Here is a 27942-nt window from a genome sequence, read left to right as displayed (position 1 = left end):
CCATGTAAAAAAAAAACATATTAGGAAAAGTAGTTGCAATTCAATTCCATAAACAAAAACAAAGTACATTTTTGCTAACATTGTTACCTGAGTCTGTTTTTTGAGCTTTGACGAGCAATTTTATAAGGCCAGAAGCTGGGTCTATGTTAACAGTTTTTCTAGGATGGACAAGAGACACAACAGTCACCACCAATCCTTCTTGGAGCCCACATCAAATATCCCATTTTCTTCCGTGGTCAGGTGGGAGGGACAAGGACCTAAGCAAGGAAGCCCAGACTTGCCTCTCCCGAGCCAATTCGTCTAGCTCATCTGGGAGGATCCTCAGGTGTTCTGTTCAGCATGTCCTGGGTCACCCCCGGGGCCTCCTCCAGGTGGGATGTGCCCATAACGTCTCACGAGGGAGGTGTCCAGGAGGCATCGTAACTAGATCGGTACTCAACATTAACGCTGGCCTGGGGCCACCATGCCGGTGTGTACGGCCAACACCTACCTATAGACTAAGCGTGGGCAAATTATGGCCCACATCCAACCCACCCACAATCTCTGACGTGCCGTCACAGTCACCGTGAAGTCAAATTAAAACATTAAATATGCCGTTTTGTATTTCGCAAAATTTATGTTTTCATTTTTTAAATGATGACATGGACTTCCTGTGTCCTCTAATTTCCTCCCACATTCCAAAAACAATCACGGTAAGTTAATTGATCACTCAAAATTGTACGGAGGTGTGATTGTGAATTTGAATGATTGTTTGTCTATGCATGCCCTGCAATTGGCTGGCATCCAGTTCAGGATGCACTCTTCCTACTGCCGAAAGTCAGCTGAGATAGGCTCCAGCACGTCCGCGACCCTCGTGAGGATAAAACGGTTCAGATAATGGATGGAGAGAATAGAGAAAATCAGAATAGAATTAATAAAAAAAATAACTGCATTTTATCTGATCGATTTGGACATGTCCGACTGCATTTGAATGCACCTCAAGTGTGCCGAGATTTCAATGTTTCCACTCTCATTAGCGCTGACAGTTTCCTATCATAGAATGGCGCCGTAATTAACTTGCGGTTTCTTAGCGTCCTAAATCAGTAATTGAATAAGATTTCGTTTTGCCGTTGTACGATGAGCAAGCAACTCTGTCATGGCACAGCTGTGATAAGGTAACCAAAATGTCGAGAAGGTAAGTCAGGCTAGCTGTCACACGAGCACGGAAGCCAACTTCAAAATAAAAGCACAGTTGGGCTATTTTCGACAGTGTATTAGGTGAGTTTTTATTTTGAAGTTAGCGTGTTACGTTACAAACATGATTACTGCGTCCATGTCGGCGCACACGGCAAATAAATTTAGCGCATGAAGAAAAAAAAAATCCCGTTGTATATTTTTTTTCTAAGTTTGAGGTATCCGAATTACTAGAGGAGTCGTGTGGCAAAGTACAAGACAAAATACAAGAGAGGGTACTATGTGGGCTTGAAGCAAAAATTGAGAAGTGCTCACTCAAAGCACTGCTTATGGTTTTTGTGGCTTGTGCCTGAAGAAATTTACACACGACCTGCCTCGTTTGTCAGCGCGACCAAAGGAAGGACAAACTGTGAATGCACCGCTGCTGACGTGAACATGCATGCATGAGATAAGTGGCGCAAGTTACTGGAACCGTTCGAGAGCACTTGACTCTGGCGGCCACGCGAGGGCATTCGCCTGACGCGCTCTCCTCTTTCCCCTCATGTGCCAAAATCCCTCCCCTCCTCCCCGGTCGTCCCCCAGTCGTCCCAGCCGGCAGCAGCCGCTCTTGAAGCGGCGTCCAGGCGGCCATGAAGGCTCACGCGTGTCCGCGCAGGCTGGTCCTCAGCCTCCGCCTCCGCTCCCGGTCGGCGGTGGCGGCTGCCGCGCTGGCCGTGCTGCTCATCCAGACTCTGCTGGTGTGGAACTTCAGCAACCTGGACAACTCGTCCGGGGGGGAGCGAAACGACCGCGAGAAGCGAGCCGTCATCCCCGAAAAAGCCGACGGGCAGCTGCACAGGAGCGGACTGCAGCGGAGAAGTGAATTGTCAAAGGCCGTCGGGAGGGACAGGCTCCGAGTCGTAAGTCCGCTCTTTGTCCATGTGGCTGGATGGATGGATGAACGTGTGTGTGTTTGGACGCGTGTCAGCTACATGTGTGCTTTGGCATCTGCAACTAGCGAGCTGAAGTCCACTCAGAAAAGAAGCAATTTAACGTGGCATCAGCTTGAAGGAGAGCCCATTCGTCGGTTGGAAAATGCTTCATTAACACACCATGACAGGCGTAAATGGCGATTTAAGACATTCGAAGGATAGCCGATTGGCATAAATCAGCATTTTCTTTCTGGAATTGTTTTCGTTCTTGGAATGCATACTGACCTTACTGAAAAAAACTATAGTAATCAATTTTGTCAAGCGAGTTTTGTTTTAGATGTCTCCCCCTGGCCAACGATCAGCTCATTACAAAGCAAGGAGCCTGATAGATCTGGATCATTTGAGTGAGGTGCATTGGAGGAAGGAAACATCTAAAACTAGCTTGATAAGGGGTCTCGGGGACCGCACTTGGGCACCCCTAATCTAAAAAATGGAGGAAAGCAGCCCTTGAGGGCCGTATTTGGAAACCCCTGCATCAATGCAAACTAAAATGTTATCAGATTACTAAAAATATTTGATAGTGACAATCCATTGTAACGTTAATAAAAAAAAAAAAGAATCATATTTATCAAGCAAGGTGGTGAAGCATTTTTTGGAAAGTTGATGTTAAATTCATTGTTCGGTGTTCGGAAAGTTACTAGGCTCTTATATTGTTATTAATAGACATGTTTGGTAACAAGAAAAAACACAGATTTAATTATTTTAATATGATTTAGTGATATCATTATTGTCTTTCTAACGAGTAGAATATCGTGGAGATGCTCATTTTAGTTAGCTCGTCAGTGGTGCTTTACATTGTGCGGGTTGAAAGTCAAACTGGAGGATTTCCCAGCGCGCCCGGGAGTCCCTCCCAGGTGAAGAGTGAAGTCTTGCGGTTTTGCGTCGTTGCTTCTTGTTTGGTTTTGGTGAAGAAGGCGAGGGCGGGGCTGCCATCCCTTTTGACATCCTGTCATTACGCTTCAGCCCGTTCCCTCTCATCTTCCCTTTGTGTGCGCGTGTGTGTGTGTGTGTGTGTGTATGAGACTGATGTGACTTGTAAAAGCGTGGCAGGCGAGGCATGGCGGCCGTCTGAAGTTTGAGGTTAGGGGGGTGAAAAGCACGTAGGCTCTATCGGTGAATCAAACAAAATGGTGCACACGTGGTCCTTAAAAGAATGGCCAATTTCCCATGATACTTTGTGAGCTGCTCAGCCAAGAGATGAACATGACGCCCATTTGGCGTCGAAGGGCCGTAAATGTCAGGTGCGGTTGGGATTTCTTGGAGGCCTTTGAAACATACAATTTGTATCATGCGGTTGACTTAGGCGGCACGTCGCGCTAGTGATTAGTGCGTCTGCTTCACAGGTAAGTGGTCCTGGCCTCAAGTGCTTTTTTTTCCTGGTGTTGACATGTAAGATTCATTCAGTGCTGTTACGTCGAGACGTTCTTTGTCTCCATGTGCCATTTGAGTGTCTGGCGACCAGTCATTGTTAGTCTCTCTGTGTACTAGAATTGACTGCTGACCAGTCTGCTGTTTGTTGACTTGTGCTGTCATTGACTGGTGACCAGTCCATTGTTTCTCTATATGCCCATGGTCAGATTTGATGTGGTGACCAGTCCACTGTTTTTTTCTATGTGTGCCCTGACAATGTGTTGCGAGTCTGGCGACCACTCTCTTGTTTGTCTGTTTGTACCCTGACTGATGATCAGCCTGTTGTTTGTCTATTGTAGGAATGGGTGAGTAATGATATTGGGTATCGGTTTTGGGCCTATAGTGGCCTGATTTGGAGGTATCGGGTGTTCATCGAGGCCGCTGATACCAGCCACCGATACTTGGGGCAAGAAAAATGGGATTTTGAGTAAGCCCTTCTATGGAGTAGTTGGCACTATACTGTGGCTGTTGGACACACTGGCAAACCATCCTCTGAATGAGAGTGGAAGAAACGTCTTTGTTCACAATCTTTTTGTCATTGCATTAAATGAAAAGTTACTTGGTTTTGATGAGTTGACTCAAATAGAACACCGAGAATTTTGGCTGAATCACTTTGACCAATAGCACATTTATCGAGGTTGAGACTAGTGTCCTTAGAATAGGTGTCAAGCAGGCAGATGGGTATCGTCAACATAATCGTGAAAACTAATGTTGATTTTTATATATTATGTCACAGAGCGGAAGCATCTAAATGCTGAGCAAGAGAGGTTCAAGTACCGATCCCTGTGGAACTACACATATAACATTACAAAAGTCAGAAATCGTATTACCATAAATGACACGGTGGGTCCTCGAGTGTCGGAGTCCATAGCTAGGAGAAGATGATTGGTCACTTTAGCAAAGGCCGTTTCAGTAGATTGGTGGGCCTTAAAACCCTGACTGACATGGTTCAAATTGGTTGTTAGCGGCCATGTAGTCATGAAGTGGTTGCACTACGACTTTTCTAAAGAATTTTCGCAATAAACAGGAAATTAAAAAACAGGCCTATAGTTAGTTAATTGAAAGTGGCCCCATAAGGTCAGAGTCATCATTCCAAGGCAAAGACCACAATCTGCGTGACGAGTGACGTCATGAAAGGTCACTTGAAGCTGTTTCTCGGTCGTCTCGGTGACAGCGCCCCCGGCCAAGCATGGCACTTACCTACCCCATGGACCGATCATTCTTCTCTGGCCTTTGTTTTGCGCTCTCAGGATCTTCCCACCGCCCACCACCCGCTCGCCGACCTATCACCGGGCACATTTATGGATTGCGTCATCACGGCAACAGTGGACCGGGCGCCACACTGACCCTGCAAGGACCAGTTGCCACAACATGTGGATGACTAAAGAACTTTTCAGAGATCGCAGTCTTCTCACATAAATGTCAACAAATTTTTGTTCGCACGTGGGCCTTGACATTGATATTCGACCATTCCATTGTTTGTCCATCAATGCCCTGACATTGACTAAAGTTGTTTATGACGCTTAAAACGACCCCCCCACCCCAATTTCAAAAGCGAGTCCTGTTGTCATCTCAGCAACAACAAAAAGAAAAATTAAATGTGCATGCTAGTACCCGTTAACCAATCAGAGCATCTTTGACTGCCGTGTCTTGACTCGACCCAAATCTCATCAGCTGGATCACATTGGCAGATATTTTGCATTTTACGCCCGATAAATTGTAAGGTCATATATGAAATATGACGCATTGAAATTGATCCTATTGGCGTATATAGTTTATAGATATTTTTTGCTTTACGTATCATGAGCTCATCTATTCGTCGGGTTAAACAAACAAACAAATACTTGCAAACTATGCCAGTCCTGATTTAGACAGTAAAAGCCATCCAGATGGCCGCAAAGTGATCCGAAAGCTAAATGGACGTCTAAAACGATGATGAAGAAGAAGATGCTTTCCCACTAGACGGATGAGCCGGGATTACGGCGGGATTATCATCTATTCTCCTTACAACAATTTTTCATAATGCCGCTTTGTGTTTTATCATGTCGGCGTATCGAGTTTAGCTGACGCTCACGTCACTTAACCAGGAAAAAGTTTTGCTACGGAGCAATAAGATAAAATTCTGTATTTTCCGTGTCATTGATTTGTGGAGGTGGGAAGAGGAAAAACAAACGTGCAATGATTGATCCATGGCAATCAGATTACAGTAAATCTTTTTATCGGATGTCGTCAATCATCCGTGACACTCGACATACGTCACCAAACTGGATTTGACAGACAAGTTGGCCGAGACCTTCTTCGATGCCCACCTCCTGAAAATCGAATAGGCACGTCCATGCCATGGATAGGGTTCGAGTTGTCTGTTTTTGGTGACCCCTGACCCTGAAAAGACAAAAGTCACAACAGCAACATATGAACTTTTTAAAATCCTTTCTATGAACGAGCTGTGATTAATAAATTAATTAATTGCAGTACATAATATTTCTCCTCGCCTGCTCTATTTTGCGTGCGAGAGTGCGCGTCCGTGTGAGATGCTGGTTGGAGTCGTGCAAACCCGGCGCCGAGGCCGCTGTGGCTGAAACGTTTTTGAGCCAAACATCTCAACCGACGTCAATGTCCCGACTGTTCTCACTTAAGGCGCTTTGTGTGTGTGTGTGCGTGTTAGTGTTGGCCTCCGACCAGCGGGGGCAGCGTATGACGAAGCGGCGCCATCTTGCAAACTGAGGACATTGACTTGACGCCAGCTTGAAAATATATCAGCCAACATGCTTTTGTAATGTGGAACGAAAAACCTGCGAACCTCACAGATGTAAACCAGATGGCAGATTCGAACCCAGAACCTCTGGACTGTGAGGCAGACCTTCTCCATGTTCTTTTCTCTGCCCTACCCGCTATTCCATCAAGCTGAGGTTGCACTTGACTTAATGAATGCTCGCATATGGCGCAGGTGTCGAGGCCCGTGGCGGACACGCCCCCCGTGCGTGTGCATGCGTGTGCGTGCGCGTGTCACGCATGTTGTCCTGAACACGCCGACCGACACTCAAGGCAGATATCGGCACCATGTGGGGGATGAAAATAGACCCCAAAGTCACGTGGTTTAGCGTGCACCCACATGTGGCGAAAGTTGGTCATTATTGAGTGCACCTCCGTGACACCTGAAAAGCTGGGGTCAAAGGTCGTCTATTATTGTTGTGTAGGAAGGTATTAAAGATATCTGAGTTCTGTAGATCCAGTTTGTTCAAAATATTATTCAACGTGTTTCTGGGATTTTCGAGTAGCCAAAGAAACACATAATTAAAAAAAATAAATAAAGTTTTTTAAAAAATTATTAAACAAGGTCACATTGGGCCATGAAAATGTTTGACCTACCAAATCGACATAACCTGCTTTCCTTCAAGTGGATTCAGAAATGAAACAAATTGAGAAGTTCTGTGTCCCCCCTCCAGGACGCTTACCGCACGCACCGGCCCAAAGAGAAGCGACATCCGTCCCCCGACAGCAACAACAACGAGAACTCGGTCCCCAAAGACTTGGAGCACGTGGACGGCGGGCACCCCGCAGAGCGCTCGCAGCGCCGGCGCGCCGACACCAAAGCGCAAAACGTGCCGGCAAAAGCAGCGCAGCGTGCGGTCGCGCTCCCTCGGGTGGGAGTGGGTGGCCGACTGCGGACGCCGCAGACAACATCTGCCGCCCCATCGCCGGCGACAGATTGCGAGATGGGAAGTAAGGAAGTCATCTCGGCGCTGTCACGGGCCAAAAGTCGCGAGTGTCGTCAGCGGATTGCCGATGTCTACTGCCGCCACAAGGACAACCTACTCATGCCTGCTAAATTGCCAACGTACTGCCCCCTGCAGGGTGAGAACAGCACACACGCAAAGTAGCTTTCAAATGACTGTATTGGGAAATTGATTTCAATAGAAAGACATTCATCAAAGCAATGGGGAGAAAAATAGCAACGTTTTCAAAGTATTCATGGCTGATGTCACCTGTGTTGGCAGTCTGGGTGCAGCATAACGACTAAATGCTGCGCCACCATGCTGGTTTTTGACCTCTGTGATTCAATACTTTATCCAAATCTGCCGAGCATTAATTGAAGGTCTTCAGGACTCTCACTGTTCCGTGATTTATGGACCAGGAGTAGATTTGGAAAATCGATTCTACCGCTTACTTAATGCACCCGCTGCAAGTGCACCCGCAGCAAACCATGTCCACCATCTAGATGTGAATAGCGATATTACAACTGAAAACAACTCGGTGGGAGCCCGCCATTTGCGGTGGACAGGAAACAGGCTGGCCTGTGAATAGTGAAAATCCGCCTATAATTGACACTCAATGACTATATTGGGAAAGGAAAAAAGATATCCTGTCGTGTATACTTTTGTAAACCCAAAACATTCTACAAAAAAACCACTGATAAACCTCCTCATTAAATATTCCACCAAAAACAGGAGTTTGCTCCCCTACAAAAACAAAACTAAGAATTTTTTTTTCATAATTTCCCTGTGCTGCTTCCTACACGACCCCACCCAAAAAAATAATTAAAAAATCTAACAAAATTTTGGGGGCAGCCACGTGGTCGACTGGTTAGCACGTCGGCCTCAAATTGCAGAGGTGCAGGGTTTGATTCCAGCTCCGGCTTTCTTGTGTAGAGTTTGTATGTTCGCCACGTGCCTTCGTGGGATTTCTGCAGGTGCTCCGCTTTCCTCCCACATTCCAAAAACATGCGTGGCAGGTTAACGGTACACTCTAAATTGTCCCTTGGTATGATTGTGAGCGTGTCGTCTGTGTGTGCCCTGCGATTGGCCGGCACTCAATTTTGGGTGAACTGCTCGAAAACAGCTAGGAAAGGCTCCAGCACGCCCCGCGATCCTCGTGAGGATAAGCGGATCCGAAAATGGATTGATGGAAATTTTTGGTCCGGGAGGGGGGACATTAAACAAGTCCACCCCCGTGTTCCCTGACATTGACTGGCGACCAGTCCTTGGTGAGCCTCGCACAAGGCTGTCTGTCGGCAGAAGAGGAGCTCAACAAATAACCCGACGGCAGCATGTCTCTGTCGGCCCAACGTTTTGTGTTGGGGGCGTGCCCCCACCCCCACCCCCACCCCTGTGCGGCCGTGTCCTTTGTCCGAACGGAAAAGCCAAACGAGCGCATGCGAGCTCCTCCGGCATAATTACACCCTCATCACGCACACGCTTATTCTGGGATGTGCTGACTAATGACTTCCATGTCAGCCCAGTGTTGCTTTTTTTTTTTTTAAATCGCAGGTCCCACCCAAAGCCAAAACCAGAATACCCACCCCCATTCCCCAACAATCCCACTCTTAGGCAGCCGGCAGGGTGGGAGCCTCGGCTTTGACATGACTTTGATGGACAGGCGGCAGAAGTGGCGGTGGTGGCTGGGTGGAGGTGGGGAGGCGTGCAGCAGGGGGGCGGAGGGACCTTCCCCATAGTGGTCCAACCTGTAGTTAGTGGTGACGATACCTCAAACTCCGTGCACGCCCTGGAAGCCCACTGCAGTCACGTGATGCGAGCGACACTGATGAACAAACATTGAATCCAATGGTGGGGGTGGGGGGGTATATTTTATTTATTTAAAAATAAATATATTTTTAAATATTTATTTAAAAAATATTTCATGAATATTTTTAAATAATGCATCTGAATTCTTAAAAGTGAAATTACTTCATGACTGCAGTAATTGAGTCATTTTCATGCTTAATTCGAGCCATCGCCAAAGTGAATCGACTTTGGCTCCGTACTCTTTATTTTCTTCATGGATAGAAGTAAATATGTCGTGGATTTAATCAGAAAGGTGAATCAAAATCAATTCAACTACATTTGAATGAACCGAAGTCATCCCAAAAAATGTCTGACTCTTAGAGTGAATAATAGACATTAATGCAGGAAGCTTTTTGGAAAACTGCCAAATCAGCAATGACCGACTGACTCCTCCCCCTGACAGGTAAAGTGAGCGTGAACGTCCAATGGGATGAGGAGGAGGCATCCGACCGGGCGCCGGGGTCTCCAGTGCGTCTGGCCTTCGTGCTGGTGGTGCACGGGCGCGCCTCGCGACAGTTCCGCCGCCTCTTCAAGGCCATATACCACACGGCGCACTTCTACTACATCCACGTGGACCAGGTGGCGCACGTACGCACGCACCCATGCACCACACACACTATGTGCTGACGGCCACGTTGCCCCCCCTCAGAGGTCGGACTTCCTGCACCGCGAGGTGACGCTGCTCGCCGGCCAGTACGCCAATGTGCGCGTGACGCCGTGGAGGATGGCCACCATCTGGGGCGGGGCCAGCCTGCTCAGCATGTACCTGCGCGCCATGGAGGACCTCCTGGACATGCGCGACTGGTCCTGGGACTTCTTCGTCAACCTGAGCGCCGCCGATTACCCTGTCAGGTGAGCCGGGCGGGTCGCGTTCTAGCTTCCTCGCGGAGGTGATCTCTGGGGGTCCTTTTCATACATTTTGTTAAGCGCTTTGTTACAGCTGCCGCTGTTGTGAAAGCGCTATATAAATCAGCATGTATTGTATTGTATTGTATTCCCATTGCTAACGCTAAAGACACTGGGAGTGGGGAGGGGGGGTTGTTCCCAATCAGGCAATTTCTGTGTGTAAATATCCCCCATGCTGAAACATCCGACTTTGAGACCTTATTTTCCTAAAGTTATTCATGCTTTCAAATTTGAGGCTGAAACATAAAGACAATGGTGAGCTAAGCGCTCTCCTTTTGCGGAATAATGCAAACGTCAGCTCACAAATCCTTTTGGTGTATTAATACTCCATACTCTATAAATACTCTATAAATACTGTTGACTTGACTTGACTTGTATTGCAACAACATCATGAAGTCAGGCTGGGCGGTGACAGGAATAAAAAAAAAATGGTCACAATTATTTTAACTTTGCTTATTTTATTTGGGATTTTGCCCTGACGTTAGCATTAGCGCTGGCGATGTTTTTAAAATGACGCCTGGCCTGTATTTATATATCAATGCAATATGCATCATTCTTTTTTTTGTGTGTGTTGGGTTTGACAGCCGATCCCAATTGGGGTGACATGAAACAGCTCGAAGCACACTCAGGGAGGGCAGGCACATGTGTCACGAGCACACACTTGGTGCATTCACTGCACTTTGACAATGTCAGGAATTTCCATATGCGCCACAACGTTTAGCACATCCATTTTTTTTCTTCGATTTGAATATAATAGTGAGAAACAGTTTTGACCTTTTGAATGACAGCAATTCAAATATTCACATTGGTCAAATAAATGTCTTATTTTTCAGAGGAAATTACGTGATCAAAATGATGTGCAAATGCTCTGTACCCTCCCATGCGTACAGAGGACAAATTCACAGCACTCCTATTGACTGGTCACTCGCTCGTAGCAGTTATGGCAGCAAAAAAAAAAAAAAAACAGGTCATCGGATCGGTCACGTCATTCACGTCGATCGACACCAAAAGCGGCACAGGGCTGGACCAAGTGCAGACTCGTCTTCAGCCAACCACTGCACCATGCCATAAACCATTGAAAACATCTCAACCAAACAGATTTTTGCTGCCATCAACTTGCAAAAAAAAAAAAAAAAGACACACGCACACACACGCGTTGTAGAGCTGGCCTCCTAATCAATTTGAATGATTTATTAGAGTCATTTGGTCAAAACAATTTTTCCAAAAATATATATTTTTAGAGCGCTACTATCATAAGCAGCATTTTTTTTCTTCTAAAACCAAAGTGCAGTGCAGCCAGTGCAGAATTTACGTAAATTGATTACATTTCAGTTCCTGATGTGGTTTTCATCTATTGATTCGCTAAACGATTGGTTTTCAATGACTTGATTCGTTGTTGCGCCGCTCCCAAATGATATTTTGGTGTGAAAGGCGATATTGGCCCGTCCTTGTGTGTCATGCGTTGCGATTGGCTGTTGCCTCACATCCGTGTTGTCCTTCAGGACCAACGACCAGCTGGTGGCCTTCTTGTCCAAACATCGTCACCTCAACTTCATCAAGTCTCACGGCCGTGACAATGCCCGGTAAGTCACTCCCACGAACCCCCCCCCCCCCCCCCCCCCCACCCCACCCCCACCACCGCCAGCACCTCGAGGTGGCCGTCGTCTTATCAGCTGTGCTGTCAGTTTCATTCGCAAGCAGGGCCTGGACCGCCTCTTCCTGGAGTGCGACACGCACATGTGGCGGCTTGGTGACCGCAAGATCCCGGAAGGCGTCGCGGTGGACGGCGGTTCCGACTGGTTCTTGCTCAATCGAGCCTTCGTCGACTACGTGGTGCGATCCACTGATGAGCTGGTCTCCGGCTTGAAGCGATTCTACACCTTCACGCTGCTTCCTGCCGAGGTATTGCTGGGGAGTAGCCCGATTCCCGACAGTAAACCTTCAACATTTCTAATTGTCTGATTGAAAGTGACATTTGTTGTTTTTCACTTAACCAAATCGATTCAACTGTGTCCACTTTTCGGTTGTCGCTCTTTTGAAATCCAGTCCATTGACTTGCGTTAGTTAACGGGCAAATTTCCCACGTCCAAAGTAGCGGACGTAGTGACGTATCCCAGCAAAATCCTAAGCGCTGAATGAGGCGACCGACCCGTTTGCGGTCTACGCTTCACACGACCGCCTCACGCGCTCTCTGCTGCCCCCTGCAGTCGTTCTTTCACACGGTGCTGGAGAACAGCGCCCTCTGTGGCAGCATGGTGGACAACAACCTGCGGCTGACCAACTGGAACCGCAAGCTGGGCTGCAAATGTCAGTACAAGCACATCGTGGATTGGTGCGGCTGCTCGCCCAACGACTTCCAGCCCGCCGACATGCCGCGCTTCCTGGTAACTCTCGCGTAATGCGCACACACAAAAACGTCTTTCATTTACAGTGGGAAATCCTGATGTACTTCAAAAGTTGTCCCATTTGGCAGATGTGTTCATCCTGGTGAAATGTTTGCATTTGTTGCGGTAAAATACCTGAAAAGACGCAGGAAGTCAGTTGTTTTATTTTGAAACAGGCATTTTGGGATGATTTTGGTCATTTTGAGGGACTGACAAGATACAGGAAGCCTGCCGTTTTGCTTTGAAGTGGCTATTTGAATGATTATCTTCAGACGGCATAATGTTGTCATGAGAAGGTAATGATTATTGAGCGCCAGATGTAGGCCAATAGCAAGTGATGGTCATCTGCAGATATTTCGGGGCCTGTAAAAAAAAGCGGCTAGCGAAGACCGCGTGTGTTGTGCCGTCCACTTTTCCAGCCGCGCCGGGAATAGCTTCGACAAATTAGCGGTGCGTCCTGAGCTATAGGCCTCTGCGTGCTGGCAGCTGATCCAGGAAGCAGCTGCTGTATTTTTAGACCCCTCCGGACATCCAACCAGTCATTAGCACTGCAGTCACGGCCCGTGCCGCCACTCCCTGCCATTGGGGGCGCCACTGGGATACTTAACTTCCGCTGATGAAAACTTGAAAATGAATATACCTGTACACTTCATTTAATTGCCTTAGCGTAGCTTATCTTTGAGCCAATGAAGAGCTTTTCATGTGATTGTGATGTGTAGATAAGATTTTTTTTCTTAATAAAGACCTGTATTCAAAAGGAAAAACTACTATAATAAAGTTAAAGTTGTATTTTTTTAACTAACTTAACTAAAATATGACTTTAGCACCATAATAGAGCACAAAGACAGATCATTGTAAACAAAGATCTTTCTGAAGCACATGATGATTCACAGATGCAATCATCACAGTATAGTGCCAACTACTGGCAAGGAGGACTTACTGAAGATTTGTTTTATCTTACGTATCAGTGGCTGGTATCGGCAGCCTTCAGCACGAGTTAATATATTGAACGAGGGCCGGTATATAAATACTGGCACTGACTTGCACACTTAAAAGTTCCTCCTTCTCATTGTTGTTATGGGCAGCAAACGCCGCGTCCCACCTTTTTCGCAAGGAAGTTTGAAGCCAGCATCAGCCAGGAAATCATCAACCAGCTGGACGCGCACTTGTTCGGGTCGCCTCCGCCGGGCCTGCCGGGCCTGAGCGCATACTGGGAGAACATCTACGAGGCGGAGACGGATAGCGCTGACGGCCTGACGGACGCCGCGCTCAGCCACTACCACGCCTTCGCCCGCTTGGGCCTGGAGCGAGCCGCCGCCTCACTGCGGGGACGCGCCGCCAATGACAGCTGCAGGTACCAAAATCGGACCAATGGTGACAGCCCTTTTCTGGGGATGTCTGTTGTTAAGTGACATGCTGCGATATCCACCAGAGTATACGTTGACCTTTCCCCTGGAGATTTATAATCTGTGATGTCATCTGGTAAAACATGACATGGGTTACGCAGTACGAGCATGACAGTCCTCCCATGTAATGAAGAGTGAAAACCCACAAAGTAATTCACGGTACACTCTTCAGAAATGTTTCTAATTGCGATGATTTTGCATTTAAAGTCGTGATATCAAACTTTTGGCAGCAGGCACCACCTCAAAAATGGTTTTGAAATGTTTTTCCCCTACAATTGAATTGTGCTTTTCAAATCGACCAGCATGGTTATTGAAAATTTCAAGTCGATTTTGCAGGCTTTTTTGTTTTTATTTTTTGACTGCAGACACAAAATTAGTTGGGGTTGAACTTTTTCGCCACATTTCAAAAGCTGCAAATTTTTCAAATAGTCTCTTCATTAGTGATTTTTTTCCCCAAGAAAGCAGTTTAAAAAGTTGCAGTAAAAAAAATGTGATGTTTGCATCAGTGACTCAACGCTCAAATGGCCCATGACAGTTAACTCACCAGCGGTATCCAACCTCCGCTCGTGAGTTCAATGTCATGGGATATTTGAGTGTCTGTTGGCTGATGCCAATGTTAGCTTAAGTTGGCTAACTTTCGCTCACATCGGCACACAATCGACCTTCAGTTTCTGTGTGTGGGTGTGTGTGAGTTTGGGTTGGGGGCCTCATCAGCGACAAGGTAGTCCTTGTTAATGTTTGGGTGGGACTTGTGGCTCCTGTATGTGGGTGTGTGTATGTGTGTATGTGTATGTGTTTGTGTTGAAGAAAGACTTGTCTGTTTTCACAACTGTAAAAATGTATGACTCCCATCACCTGCGCTCGTGCTTAACTACTCAAGACCCGCGTGCGTGTTTCAGATATGAGGTGACGGGGCACCCCACGTCCGTGCATATGTACTTCGTGTCGGACCAGTTCCAGGGCTACCTGGTACGCCACACGGCGGTCAACCGAGCCTCTGCACGGATGGAGACTCTGGAGACCTGGGTGACCCCTCAGGACCACTTCAGCCTGGCTGAACCCCCCAACCCTGCCAACCGGCTGCAGCACATACAGGTTGCACACACACAATTACACACGACTTGTTTAAAAAAAATGAAAGCCAAAAAAAATGCTCCAAAAACCAATTTGAACAGCAACCAATGTCGGCGTCTTCTAACGTGTTTGTGGGGCGCGCGTACAGGTGGGGGCAGACTGGGACCCCAAGGAGCGAATGTTCCGCCGGCGTGGGAGCCCGCTGGGCCCTGAGGACGAGGTGTCAGCAGTGCAGCGATGGAGCCGCGCTGCGACCAACCTGACGGCGACGGTGGTGTGGATCGACCCCACAAACGTGATCGCCGCCACCTACGACATCCACGTGGACGCAGCAGCTGACGTCACTCACTACCGCCCTCCGCTGGCTGCGCCGCTGCGGCCTGGTGTCTGGACCCTACGGGTCCTCAACCGCTGGAGTCCACTCGGACAGACGCACTTTCTCATCGCCCCTCTAGAGTTCCGCCGCTGGCGGCCGATTACAGAAGGTCAGAATGCAAAGACAGCGCACAAGTCGACACACCCCTGGTCGAAGGCGAGTCAAAAACAAATAACTAAACAAAACGAAACCAACCAAGATAAATAATTTCCAATTTTTTTTTCACCATTGATGTGACCTTTAAAAAAACGACCATGTATCGTAAGGCTTTTTTGGACGCAAAAAAACGACCATGAGACGTTTTGAGCTGAAAAAAAACGGCCATGTATAATAAGGCGTTTTTGTCAGAAAAAAACGACCATGTATCATAAGGCGTTTTTGTCAGAAAAAAACGACCATGTATCGTAAGGCGTTTTTGGCTGAACCAAATAACCATGGATAGTAAGGCGTTTTTGGCCAAAAAAAAAGGACCATGTATCAAAAAAAACGACCATGTATAGTATGCCGTTTTTAGCTGAAACAAACAACCATGAATAGTAAGGCATTTTTGGCGGGAAAAAAAACGGCCATGTATAGTAAGCAGTTTTTCGCTGGAAAAAATGACCAGGCGTTTGGTGCATTGTTCCTTGGTTTGAGTGTGAGTGAATCATTCTGCGGAGAAGAGAATCAGAAAATGGTTGGTCACACACATTTTTGAGAATGCACAGGAAGGCCAGAATTGAGCCCTGCACCTCTACAACGCGGGAAACACACTCACCAGTCGACGACCAGACAGGGAATGAATACTCTGTATTGGTCCTCAGTGTGAGTGTGAGCACGAATAATTGTGCGGGGAAGAGGATCATAAAACAGATAGCCATGCATGTTTTTGAGAATGCACAGGAAAGCTGGAGCCGGATTCGCACCCTCCACCCCAAAGCTGACGCACTAACCATTTGACTACCAGGGAGGTCATGAACACTTCGGGTTTCCACGTCAGATTTGGTCCGACTTGGACTTCCTATGCTTCAGACTATTTTATGCCCGAATGTTGAGTATCTTGGTGATGTGATCTTGTTTTTGTATGTGTGCAGAGGAGGCTCGTGTGACACACTGCGGTCCGTCGGGTCGGTCGTACATGGAGCAGAGCTTTCACGGGCTGAACCCGGTGCTGCGTCTGCCGCTCAGCTTGGCCGCGGTGGAGGAAGCGGAGGCCAACGCCAGCCTGACTGGGGCGCCGCTATGCCGCTGGCTGGATCGCCTCCTGGCTGGCTTCTGGGCGGCGGCCGGTGTGTGTTCCGCCGGTCCCGCCCCCACCTCTTGCCCCATCCTACCTCGCTGCCGCCGCACCGCCTGGAGCTCGGACAGCCCCGATCCCAAATCCCATTTGGGGCCCACAAGGCCTGACGGACACATCAGGTAGCCCCAGGAGCTTTTGTGTACTTTTATTTTGAAGGTCCACGCGTCTTCACTGTCTGCACTCGAGTGCTGAAAAGGTTTTCGATGATCTGGGTGGGGCGGCCCTAGGTAGTCCAGTGGTTAGCACGTCGGCTTCACAGTGCAGAGGTACCGGGTTCGATTCCAGCTCCGGCCTCCCTGTGTGGAGTTTGCATGTTCTCCCCGGGCCTGCACGGGTTTTCTCCGGGTGCTCCGGTTTCCTCCCACATTCCAAAAACATGCGTGGCAGGCTGATTGAACACTCTAAATTGTCCCTCGGTGTGAGTGTGAGTGCGGATAGTTGTTCGTTTCTGTGTGCCCTGCGATTGGCTGGCAACCGATTCAGGGTGTCCCCCGCCTACTGCCTGAAGACAGCTGGGATAGGCTCCAGCACCCCCCGCGACCCTTGTGAGGATCAAGCGGCTCGGAAGATGAATGAATGAATGATCTGGGTGGATTTGTCCTCCCACTGACATTGTTCACCTTTATTTATTCATGAATTCATTTTCATGTTAAGTCTTTTAATATCACAAATAATCCTAAAATATTCATTCAGATGCATTTTTTTAATTTATAAATTTATTTGTTATTCATTGATCTCATTTAATTGTGATTTGCTGTAATATGATCATGTTCTTACATAATTTATTGTTAATATTTTATTCATTCTCGATAATAGAATACAAAGGATAATTACATATTTCATTGGTAGTTTTATATTCGAACTCATATTCGTAAATTTTATGAAGTAACTAAGGATTGTATCAAAGCACAAATTTTCAATGCCGTAATTTTCCATGAGCAGAATTGCTAATTGATCGTTTTAATTAATTCATATCTCATGATTGGCGAATCAGCAGAAAACAGGCAAAATAAACAATTTTATATGTAACTATGTGGTACTCATTAGTTGGTTTATTACAATTAAAAACAGAATAAAAAATTGGAATTCAAATGCACTGTTGGCAATTTTAAAGCTTAAAATGAAAGCACAAATGATTTTCTCCATCTTGATTTGGCCGAATGACGTAAAAAGTGAAACGGTGCTTTTGACGGGATGACTGCTCACTTCCTGCCTCTGTTTTGCGGAGAGTGACGTCACTAGATTATTGTGTGTGTGCGTGTGTGTCTGTGAGGGTGTGGATGTGGGCACTTTCCGGTGTTGGGCCCCCAAGGAGCAGCCGGTGCCCAGGTAGGCACAAGATAGACGCAAAGATATTTATTGATTTATGTTGGAATGTATTGACAAAGTATTTATTTGCTATTACCATGGCAAGCGCGGAACGTTTCATTGCAGCGTGCCTCAAAGGAGTCCCTTGTGAGACTCATTCTTGGGGGAAAAAAAAAAAAAAAGATTGACAAAGACCAGGCAAAAGTAGAAAATGGTGACTGAAAGGTGAACACTGTGAGATTTCAAGCTGCCTCACATTTTTGGACTTGTGTATTTAAAATGAGAAATTCATACAAATGTTTATTTAAGTATGTTGCATATTTGTCATGAACTGAAAATACTTTTATTTTTTTTGTCGCTGCTCTTTGTCGACACTTGCGACAGTGCCTTTTGTATTCCACATGGACAGACGCCTTCAAATCGCAACTTTGGCAACAAAATAAACAAACAACCCCGACGAAGAAAATACTGTCTCCTTTTTCTTTGTTTGTTTTTGTATTTTTAAGTTATATATTTGCGGAAGCCTATTGCTGCCATGGTGACCTTGAACATTACTGATGAAAACCGCATTTGAACATGATCAAATGTGGTTCTAAAATGTTGAAACTCATCAAAAAAAAAATGTGAAGACATCATTCTGCGTGACACCTGACCCGTAAGTGTTGTGTTTCTTGATGCGCATCAACAGCCGGATGACACGAGATCACACCAGTGAGGTTGTTTTCTTTTTGCTATATTTGAAGAAAGTATGGCACATATTTACAGAGACGGCAGCGGCGACTTCTTTTGGTCACTTCTTGGACAGCTTGGCCTGTTTGTTTTTGGGAGGCGCCCACTTGAGGCACAGCGTGTCCACTGCACGACAAGGAGATGGCGTTACTTGGGGGGCGGGCACAACGTGACACGTGAGGGCGGTGGACGCGGCCTAAGGCAACTCACCAGTGATGGGCGGCTTCTTGTACTGGGCGCTCTTGAGGTGCTCCTCCACAAGTTTGGGCGTGACGCAAATGACGTGTTGCCCTTTCCAGTATTTGACCATGTTAAGCGACTGCAGCGTGCTGATGATGTCGCTCTGCGTGATACTCGTCATCTGGCTGCAAAAAGCAACAACGGGGAGTTTTTTTTAGGGACGCTTTTCAACATCACCAGTTCCACTAACAAGTTTTGTACGGTTAACCAGCCAATCACAGGGCACACAGAGACGAACAACCATTTGCGCTCCCAATCAGACCGAGGGTCAATTTGGAGCAGAGGTGTCAAACTCATTTTTGTCGTGGGCCACTTTGGAGTTATGTCTTCCCTCGGAGGCCCAAATTCATGTTTCATCATCACATAGTATTGTAATTCATACACAATAAATTGATGGATTACTAGTTTTGAAATCAGTCAACTATATGTTTGTTCACTTATTGTTCAAGCGAGTGTAAAGAGGCTCTGAAAATTATCACAAAATCTCAATGTTATTTTTTACACCTGACAATTTGACAAGTCTGTACAAATTTTAGAAATTATCATGGAAGTTGCCACCCATGAGCTGCTTTCGCGGATCACATAAAATGATGTGGCAGGCCAGATATGGCCCCCGAGCCTTGAGTTTGACACCTGCGAGTATTAGAGTGTTCCATCAACCTGCCACGCATGTTTTTGGAATGTGGGAGGAAACCGGAGTAGCCGGAGAAAAGCCACGCAGGCACAAACCTCACACAATAAGGTCGGAGCCAGAATCGAACCCTGGACCTGTGTTCTGTGAGGCTCACGTGCTAACCAATCGACCACCGTGTCGCCTTCTCTCTCACATTTTTTTTCAACAAAAGTTCTTAAAACTTCCGTTTTTTGTTTTGTTTCCATGCACTGCTGGCCATTTTAGATCATTGTGACTTTTTCAAGCCCCACAGGATATTACTGTTTGATGATTTGATATACACATTTTTTTAAAGAACACACTCCCTCCCCTTTCAGAGTTTTCACGAACAAAAAAACTTGAGCTTTGATGATTACTGCTTCTAGGGATTCCCTTTTTCTACCCAGTGTGTGTGTGTGTGTGTGCACCTGAGGTCTTTGATGGAAAGCGTCCCCCTGAAATCTCGGAGGATCTCCAAAAGCACCCAGGACCAGTAACTGCGATAGCTCAGCTTGCCCAGGTCGGACAGCGGCTTCTCCGGCGAACCCACCGCACTCTCCAACTTGGACAGCTCGTAACCTGAACGTAGGCACACACGTGCGCTTCAAACAAGAGCGCCTCGGGGTTGTCGTGATGCCAAGCGAGCGGCCACTCACTGAAGGCGATGAGGAACTTCCCGTAGCCGCGACGTTGGTACGGCGGCAGAGTGAGGATGCAGGCCACGTTGTTCCCGTCCGGAGATTCTTTCTCCTGGAAACACCAATAACCAGCCTGACATTTAGGAGATCCGACACTTTGATAGTTATTAAAATGTCTGTATCACTGTTCGTATTACTGAAATGAAGTTAAAGTAGTACACAAAAATGGGTGAAAAGGTGGTCAGCAAAAAAAGAAATAAAAAATAAGGTCAAAAATATTCCCTACAAAAATGTATCTTTATTTTTAAAGAACAGTTCCGTTGTATTTAACTTTGTTAATCATCTGCTACACTACCTATCAGCCAAACTTTCAAAATGTTTTGATCATCCGATTATTTTGAATGAATACAAATCCTTTTTTTTTTTTGGTTGGCTATGATTGCGCCGTTTTCCTGATGTTTTAGTCTTTTTCGCCGTGGTATCGTTTCATTTTCAGGACCAGTATCGGTCTACTTTACGCCGTGTCTGCTACCAAAGTTGCAATTTTGCCGCGGTGGCAACACAATGAGCTTACGCGTCCATACTGGTCTTACTTTGGAGAAGTATCCCACGATGTGTGCCCCCTGCTTGTTGACCTCGGTGAGGATGTAGAAGATGAAGGGCTCCACGTCAAAGTAAAGCGTTTTGTGGTCCAGGAAGAGTTTGGCCAGCAGACACAAGTTCTGACAGTAGATCTGAAACACGTACAAGAGCGTGCAGAGACGTCACGCTTCGCCTGCTGCTAGAGCGACGTTCCTGTCAGCTCACCTTGTGATCGCGTCCGTCCACCTCGTAGACGGAGATGTTGCTCCTGCGGTAGATCTCCTTGCCTGGAGGCTGTTTCCACTGGCAGTTGGACTGAAAATGAACGTTGACGTCAGGTCAGGTCAGGTCAGGTCGCACACGGCGAGACGAAAAGATTCCGACGCACACCGAAAGCTTTACTTCATGCTTTGTTTTGTTTTTTGGGGCGTGGGGGGTTTAAAGGAAAGAAACTTATTCCAAGTTATTCTAACATGCACGTGTGTGTGTGTGTGTGTGTGTGTGGCATCAGTTAGAGCAAAACATTGTTTTCAAAAATAAAAGAAGTTTCAAAAAAAAAAGTTCAAATGTCCAAATGGTAAAACATGATATAAACGGTTCAGTCAAAAATAAGTACAGCAAAAAGTAAAAGAGGAAAAAAGAAAAAAAAAACATGAACAGGTAAACGAAAATAAAATGTAAGAAATATATAAAAAAACATCAAAATAACCTCAACCTGAAGAGAAAATATATCAAAAGTGTCACGCCAAAGCATAAGGAGTAAAGAGGTTAAAAATGTTTAGTAAAGTAAAAACCTGTAGTTAAAAAAAATCACGAAATAGAACTGCAAATTTTATGCTCCCAAAAAACAATTAAGTACAAAGGTCAAATGTCAAAGTTATGAAAACAAGTAAAAAGAGACCATAAAAGCAGAAACAAGTAAAAGGTCAAATATCGAAAAGGCTTTCAACCCTTCAAGAAAAAAAGATTTTGACAAATGCAGTGAAACAAAAATAAAAGTAATTAGTGTCAAAAAAGTAACCCCCCCCCAAAAAAGTGTATTCAAGTAAAAAGTAGCCAAGCAAAAAGTAAAATCGGTAAAAAGGCCCAAAGTGGATAATTACAAAATGTCAAATGTAAAAGTAGCAGTCTCAAAACAAGGCAAAAATCAAAATGGCTTCTCTACAGACTGTCAAATTGGGACCAAAGTGAAGACAATCTTTGCAATGTTTCACTTTTTCCTTGCTGGCGCAGCGGCGACTACTGACCAGGTGGTGCCTGAAGGTGTTCTCGTACTTCATGTACTTGAGGCAGTACTCGCAGATCCAAAGTTTGGGCTGCTTGCCGTAATCTTCTGGGAAGGGCGAGAAGTACCACGCGTCGATCTCAAAGTTGCCAATCTGGATCTTGTCCACGTATTTCACCTTGGTGATCTGCAGAGGGCGGGTGGGCCGAAGATGAGGCCGAGGAGGACCAAGACCGGCGCCGCCAAGACAGACACGCTTCCTACCGCCTCGTGCTCCTTCTCCAGCGCCGCCGTGGTCGGATCCATCTCGGCGTATGTCTGCAAGTAGACACGGTGGCTTTACACGGATGAGTCTCACGGCCATTACCGTGGCGATAGAAAAAATGGGAGCCAGAAACAAAAACACAATTCTTGTGGGGGTGAGGAAAGGGCGAGTTTCAATCCCACGTTGCCCTGCTGACCTTCTGCACGTGGTTGATCTCGTCATGTTTGCGTTTCTGGTTGCGTGTGATCTTGCGCTCGGGCTGCTCGCCGATGTCGCCCACGCCGCCCACTTCCACGCTCTTCCTCACCGCGTCCTTCACCGTCTTGGTCAGCGCCAGCCGAGCTTTGCCCACCCACTCGTCCAGACGCCTGTTGACTGACCGCACGCACATGCGACATGACCACCGTGCTCACATGGCTCTTCTCCACCCGTGTGCGTGTGTTTGCATGCGCTCACAGCCGACGTAGTGCACGTAGAACTCTTCTCTTCCTTCCTGCTCGTTTAGTCGAGACTGAATCACTTCTGCTGCATCTGCAAAACAGACATCATCGACATTGAAAACGTTCCAAATTTGCAGACATTTGCACACAAGTGACACATTTGAAGGCTGAGTGATGACATCATCATTCGAGAAACAAAAACGCGCTCAAAATTCTAAGAGCAGTGAGGTGAAAAAGCAGTGACGCGATTACTGTTCAAAACAAAAATATTAACGAAGAAAGACAAAAACAGAAATGCAACTATATCCATTGTGTCAAGAGTACAATTTTTAAACATGAAGGTACATTTGTAAAGGTTAAGAATAGTGAGGTAAAATAAATAATGAAAGAGTAAGAATACTCAGAATAAAATACATACTCAAATGGTAAACGGGCTGTCACTCGAACAATTTTTCTACCTCTGGTACTAAAACCACTTCACGTTGTTACTTCATTCACCTATTGATGATGCAGCATCAGGAGCAACTGAGGGTTCAGTAACTTGCTCAACGACACTTTGACATGGTCGCAACGGCCAGGGATCGAATCACCAACCTCCGGGCTGGGAAACGGCCACTCTATACTGAACCATGTCGCTCCCAAATAGTAATGCTAAGAAAGTAAAATAAATAAATAAACAATAGTTTCTTTTTAACGCGTCTAAAATAATATATAGTAATAAAAGCAGTAACGTTAAATGGGAAAAGGAGTACCTGTAATGTTGAAAAACTGTGAAATGTAGTAAACACAAAAAATAGTTAAGTCAAAAAGCAAAGTCAAATTAAAAGTTAACCGGCAAAGATTTTTTTCAAAAGTGGTAAAAACAAGGCAAGTAAAATATGAACCGGCACAAGTAAAAAAAAGAAAATACAAAACAGCAAATGGTAGATGGCTCGATGCAGTCAACTCGCTTTGCCTCACGCAGTAAACAATCCTTTTCACGCAGTCGATTATTATCCCTGGCTAGCGGCTAACAAACACACCCCCTTTGTGGTGACGACATGATTGTTCAGCGCAGTGCTTTTCTGATCATAATAATGACGTTACGTCCTTGTTTGGTTTGAGGGGTTCACAAAACAACGGTTACAGATTCCCTCATCTACAAGCGAATGTTCCAATGTGAATCGGTATCATGGAAACCACGTTAGCCGGCGCACCCTAACATGCTAACAACTTACGCCAAGTTTTATCGGCTCGCTGGCACAAATAGGTTTCTCCGATCTCTACCGACACTTCCTGTTCTCTTCCGCCGAGCAGGGCGGTCCTCTCCGGGGCGTGCTGGCAGCCGCCGCCGTCTCCCGCCTCCCGGCCGTGAGCCTCTGATTCGGCCTCGGCGTCGTCGTCCTCTCCACCGCTGCCGTTCGACGAGCACGTCGTGCGGAGGCCGACGTCCGCGTCCCCGCGCTCACTGACCGCGGGACACGAGTCCATATCCGGATCCATGGCCGCTTGTCCGTCACTGTTCGGTTCTGTTTGGTTGTGCTCACGTGCCGTTCTTCTTCAGCTTGAAAACAAGCGCGCTCAACAACAAAGTGACAACATGGCCGACACGTCGCTTTCATGTGACGTCATAACGCACGGTTCCACTCGACGGTTGGTTACAAAATAAATGTTACGCATCATTCTCGGAACCGTTATTCACGACCAAAAATAAGTCCCATGAGCGTATACGAACGACTAAATGAGGGGGGGGGGGATTAATAACCACCGAAAATTCTTGATATCATAGAACGTAAGTAGGGGCATATTTGAAAAGTGATTGGTTAAAGAAACCGACCGCCCAATCGCATTAACTAAAGTTACGTAGTGGGCAGATTAATTTGACATAGCCCTGAGGATCATCTGCCATTCGACCAAAATAATTACCGCGACATGGCAACATTTAAATTGAAATGCCATCTGACGAAAAAAAAACAATTGTCCACATACATGTACCAGGAGAGAAATGGCGTGTGGTGAATACATTTAAAAAATTTCATGGACTGCATCAAAAATTGTTAATCAAATAAGGTACTTTTCAATGTTGAATGTTTAACTGATTAACCAGTGATTTATTTGAGTAAAAACTGTTGAATGAATTTAAAATTTACTTTACTAGATTTTTTCTCTCATTTACACTGAAGCATTTAACTATTTGATTAATGTATAAAATAAATAAATAATAATACGTTGTGCAAACTGTAATTAGTTCATTAGCTTTATTTAATTGTTTCACCACACCACAAGAGTGTGTGTCAGAGCTCCTCCTCTGGTCCCCCAACCCTCTGCTGGCAGGACCCCCCCCTTCTCGGTGCCCGAGCGTCCCAGCGGTGGTGTTGAGGGGGCCCCCCGAAGGGCGAGTGTTGCGGGCCCCTTCTACGAGCCCGCTGAGTGTGCCCCCCAGGCGTATGTTTGTCAGAAGAAAAAGACGGGTGACTTCCTGTTTGGCGAAGAGTCAAGTTTGCATGCACGCTGTCACGTGTGGCGCCGGGCGCTCCCTCGGCAGGGCCCGATGATAGACGGAGCGAGTCCAGGTGTTCAGAGATGGGGGCACCTCCTTTGATGTGATGCATTCGGGGCCCGCTTCCTCTCCTGGGACCCCTGCCATGGCTGTGGCGCTTCTGGGCCTGAGGCTGCCTGTGAGTGCTTGTGCAATGTGTTGGCAGCAGAGGAAAGTGCTGTGCTGGGGGAGGAAGCTCACAGGTAGCAGGTTGAGAAGGGTCCACAACTCCGTCGCCATCAGGAGAAAGTGGAGGAGCCTACAGAGAAACACAAACATTATAGCTCCTGAAGTCAAAAATGTCCTAAAAAAGCTACTCCAAGGATTTACAATGTGTTGATAACTTTTACAAGCTGCTCACAAAAGGTTCTTAGCTTCAACAGGGTTCCGACAGATCCTACACATCACCTCATTGATGTGGATGAGGAAGCGATTGGACTCCTCCTCGGGATCGATGACACCTCCTCGACTGCGTTGCCTGTCAAGAACCTTCTCAAGTTCTTGCCACTTCTGCCGGAATTTGGAGCGGATGGCGGCGCCGTCCAGCTGGGTGACCATGAATACGCTTTAGTCCTCACTTCCTATTTAGTGCGCCGCTTGCTTCCTGTCTTACCTCTGGCAGCTGTGGCGCAGCGCTGGCCATCAGCTGGCCCAGGTCATAGGTCAGAGGCTCGCGGCACACGGGACAAACCACCGTCAGCTCCTGAGGGACACGGAATATCCAATTTTTTCCCCCATAAATTAAAATCGTTGTTTTGAAAAATAGTCAAACACAACGACTAAATGACTTTTCAAAATTAAAGTCCAAACTGAACGGATGTCTTTTTTTTCCACTCTGATGACCACATTTCTGGACTGTTTCAAACCAATTGAGCCTAAAACTCTTCAGCTCATTCAGGATTGCAAATAACATTCCAGATTGTTTCGTATCATTCCAAGATGAATTCAATTCAGCTTTTCAGCATTCATGAGCAAATTTCTCTGGTCCACTTCTTGTCAACTTGCGATTCAGAACTAAAATGAGTTTGACGGCCCTGGGCGATGTCAACGAGGCTGTCGTCCAACCTGATGCTGTGTGTCTGTCTTGTCGTCTGCCATCTCCTGCTGGCGGAGGCGTATCTCCTCCTCCGAGTGGCGAGCATATCGACCCAGGCAGTGAGAGTGGAAGTAGTGATAGCAGCGCGTCTTGCTGAACGACTCTCCCTCCTGGACAGTCAAGCAGCAAGTGTGATACCATTATAAAAATCTTCCCGATTGACATGGTGAGTAGACAAAAAAGGAAGAAGCTGAAGGTGACCTTGAATCCGTATAAGCAGATGACACAGTTCCCGTGGGGAATGTTGCTTTCAGTCAAGATTTCTTTGGCTTTCTGGATGACGAAATTGAAAAAAAAAGGTTGAAAAGGTTGAACATCGTGTTTGAGGTAAAGGGTGACGGCAGTGACCTCAATCAGCTGATATAGGATGGGCGAGCCCACGCACGACTCGGCTTCGAGCTCAAGACTCCGCTGAAGGCTAAAACACATCATGCAAGAAGCAACTTCAATGAGCATTAAGTTTCTACAGTATTCCAACAAGTTTTATGGTTTGAAAATGTTTTCAAGCAAGAAGTTTCAACAGGGTTCCACATGCTCAAACGAGCTGCCAGGAAACTACTATCGCATCGGCTTTTGGAATGTTCTCCAAGGTGGTAACGAGGTTAGTTGGATTGCGTTACCTGCTTAGCTTGTCGTCAGAGAGTCCTCGCGGGTTGTGTATGGAGATGACAGGAGATGAGCAAGGATACTGAACACGTGCAGAAAGTACACAACATTGTGAGTTAATATTCTCCATGCGAGTAAAAAATATGAACATGTGATCACGAAGTGTGCGTCACCTGGTCATCGAGAGTTAGCGTCAAGCCCAGCCGGACAAACTGCGATCCACAATCTTCGGCTGTGGACGGGTACAGAACCAGGCTCACTTCCCAACGCCTGAATACAACAAAACATTGAGCTCAATAAAAATATCTGACTTGATCATCATCATTATGATGAGGTTGGTCACCTGTCATGTGTCCTGGTGACACGCAGGTCATCTAAATAGATGGACTGCAGCACCTCGATCTCACACAGAACCCTGAGTAAGAGGGACAAGGAAAAGGAGCAGGGAGGGAGGATGACGGGGGTGGAAGAATGAGAGGAGGAAGAATAAGAATCGCCGGTGTCTGTCAAAGTAATTCACAAATCCAAATATTCGAACATTCTCTAGCTGCTTGTAAAACACAAGACTTCATGTTGACATGTCATGTTTCAGCTGCAGTCAAATCGACTAGCTTTAGCCCGTTAGCCGAGAGGTTGCTTGGCTGGCGATGGCCGCCACTCGTTTTGCAGAGCAAATCACTCAACCGTACAGCGTTTCTACGTCGAACTGTGGCTGAAATGTCACCAGGTTGCCATTTTTTCTCCAAACAAGTTGTGCAAAAACTCACTCGCTCTCCGTCGCCGCCATGATTGTTTGCCTGAGTCAGGACGCCGCCGTTACTTCTTCTAGGGCCGCTTTACTTGACACACCTGACGTCTTTGTGCAGCGAGCGCCCCCAGCCGTCGGCAACGTGATTCCATTCCATAAAAGAGTAACACTGCATTATCTGACATAAAAATAAATCACCTTTATTAACAGATTTGAGGTTCATGCACAAATAAACACTATACACACTGTACACACTGATCCAATACCCCAAATCACACACTTTGAAAATGTTCCATCATATTTTACTACGGTTCTACAATATTCTGATATGCATTTGAATGTTTTGCAATGTTGT

The 27942-nt window shown here is 46.5% G+C and overlaps 3 protein-coding genes across 5 annotated transcripts; 1 reads left to right on the top strand and 2 right to left on the bottom strand.

The window, feature by feature from the left end:
• The first annotated feature begins 20 nt into the window (after nucleotides 1–20).
• LOC127589619 (xylosyltransferase 1-like) lies at nucleotides 21–18012 on the top strand. The gene is made up of 11 exons (XM_052048844.1): nucleotides 21–2072; nucleotides 7001–7409; nucleotides 9519–9694; nucleotides 9765–9967; nucleotides 11524–11604; nucleotides 11707–11923; nucleotides 12229–12405; nucleotides 13491–13759; nucleotides 14711–14906; nucleotides 15034–15370; nucleotides 16335–18012. The coding sequence occupies exons 1-11, from the start codon at nucleotides 1803–1805 to the stop codon at nucleotides 16661–16663; spliced, it is 2664 nt and encodes an 887-aa protein (XP_051904804.1). The 5' UTR covers nucleotides 21–1802; the 3' UTR covers nucleotides 16664–18012.
• A 553-nt stretch (nucleotides 18013–18565) lies between these two features.
• kat8 (K(lysine) acetyltransferase 8) lies at nucleotides 18566–24238 on the bottom strand. Its single transcript, XM_052048847.1, has 11 exons — nucleotides 23837–24238; nucleotides 22636–22710; nucleotides 22376–22554; nucleotides 22179–22232; nucleotides 21937–22101; nucleotides 20915–21004; nucleotides 20701–20841; nucleotides 20126–20219; nucleotides 19898–20048; nucleotides 18788–18942; nucleotides 18566–18703 (listed from the first exon to the last, which is right to left on the bottom strand). Exons 1-11 carry the CDS (start codon nucleotides 24099–24101, stop codon nucleotides 18639–18641), a joined length of 1434 nt encoding a protein of 477 aa, XP_051904807.1. The 5' UTR covers nucleotides 24102–24238; the 3' UTR covers nucleotides 18566–18638.
• A 604-nt stretch (nucleotides 24239–24842) lies between these two features.
• rnf25 (ring finger protein 25) lies at nucleotides 24843–27688 on the bottom strand. 3 transcript variants are annotated; one of them, XM_052048852.1, is made up of 10 exons: nucleotides 27607–27682; nucleotides 27183–27254; nucleotides 27013–27109; nucleotides 26854–26921; nucleotides 26582–26651; nucleotides 26435–26506; nucleotides 26203–26343; nucleotides 25751–25840; nucleotides 25546–25683; nucleotides 24843–25396 (listed from the first exon to the last, which is right to left on the bottom strand). In XM_052048852.1, the coding sequence occupies exons 1-10, from the start codon at nucleotides 27624–27626 to the stop codon at nucleotides 24893–24895; spliced, it is 1272 nt and encodes a 423-aa protein (XP_051904812.1). In that variant the 5' UTR covers nucleotides 27627–27682; the 3' UTR covers nucleotides 24843–24892. The 3 variants fall into 3 exon arrangements, with proteins under 3 accessions (XP_051904812.1, XP_051904811.1, XP_051904813.1); XM_052048851.1 differs by having other exon boundaries at nucleotides 26435–26651; nucleotides 27607–27688; XM_052048853.1 differs by having other exon boundaries at nucleotides 25499–25683; nucleotides 26435–26651.
• Between the last annotated feature and the right edge of the window lie 254 nt (nucleotides 27689–27942).

Source organism: Hippocampus zosterae, chromosome 17, assembly GCF_025434085.1.
Source record: "Hippocampus zosterae strain Florida chromosome 17, ASM2543408v3, whole genome shotgun sequence".
Taxonomy (NCBI): domain Eukaryota; kingdom Metazoa; phylum Chordata; class Actinopteri; order Syngnathiformes; family Syngnathidae; genus Hippocampus; species Hippocampus zosterae.
Note: the sequence above shows the minus strand (reverse complement) of the source record. Positions and strands in the feature narration are given on the sequence as shown.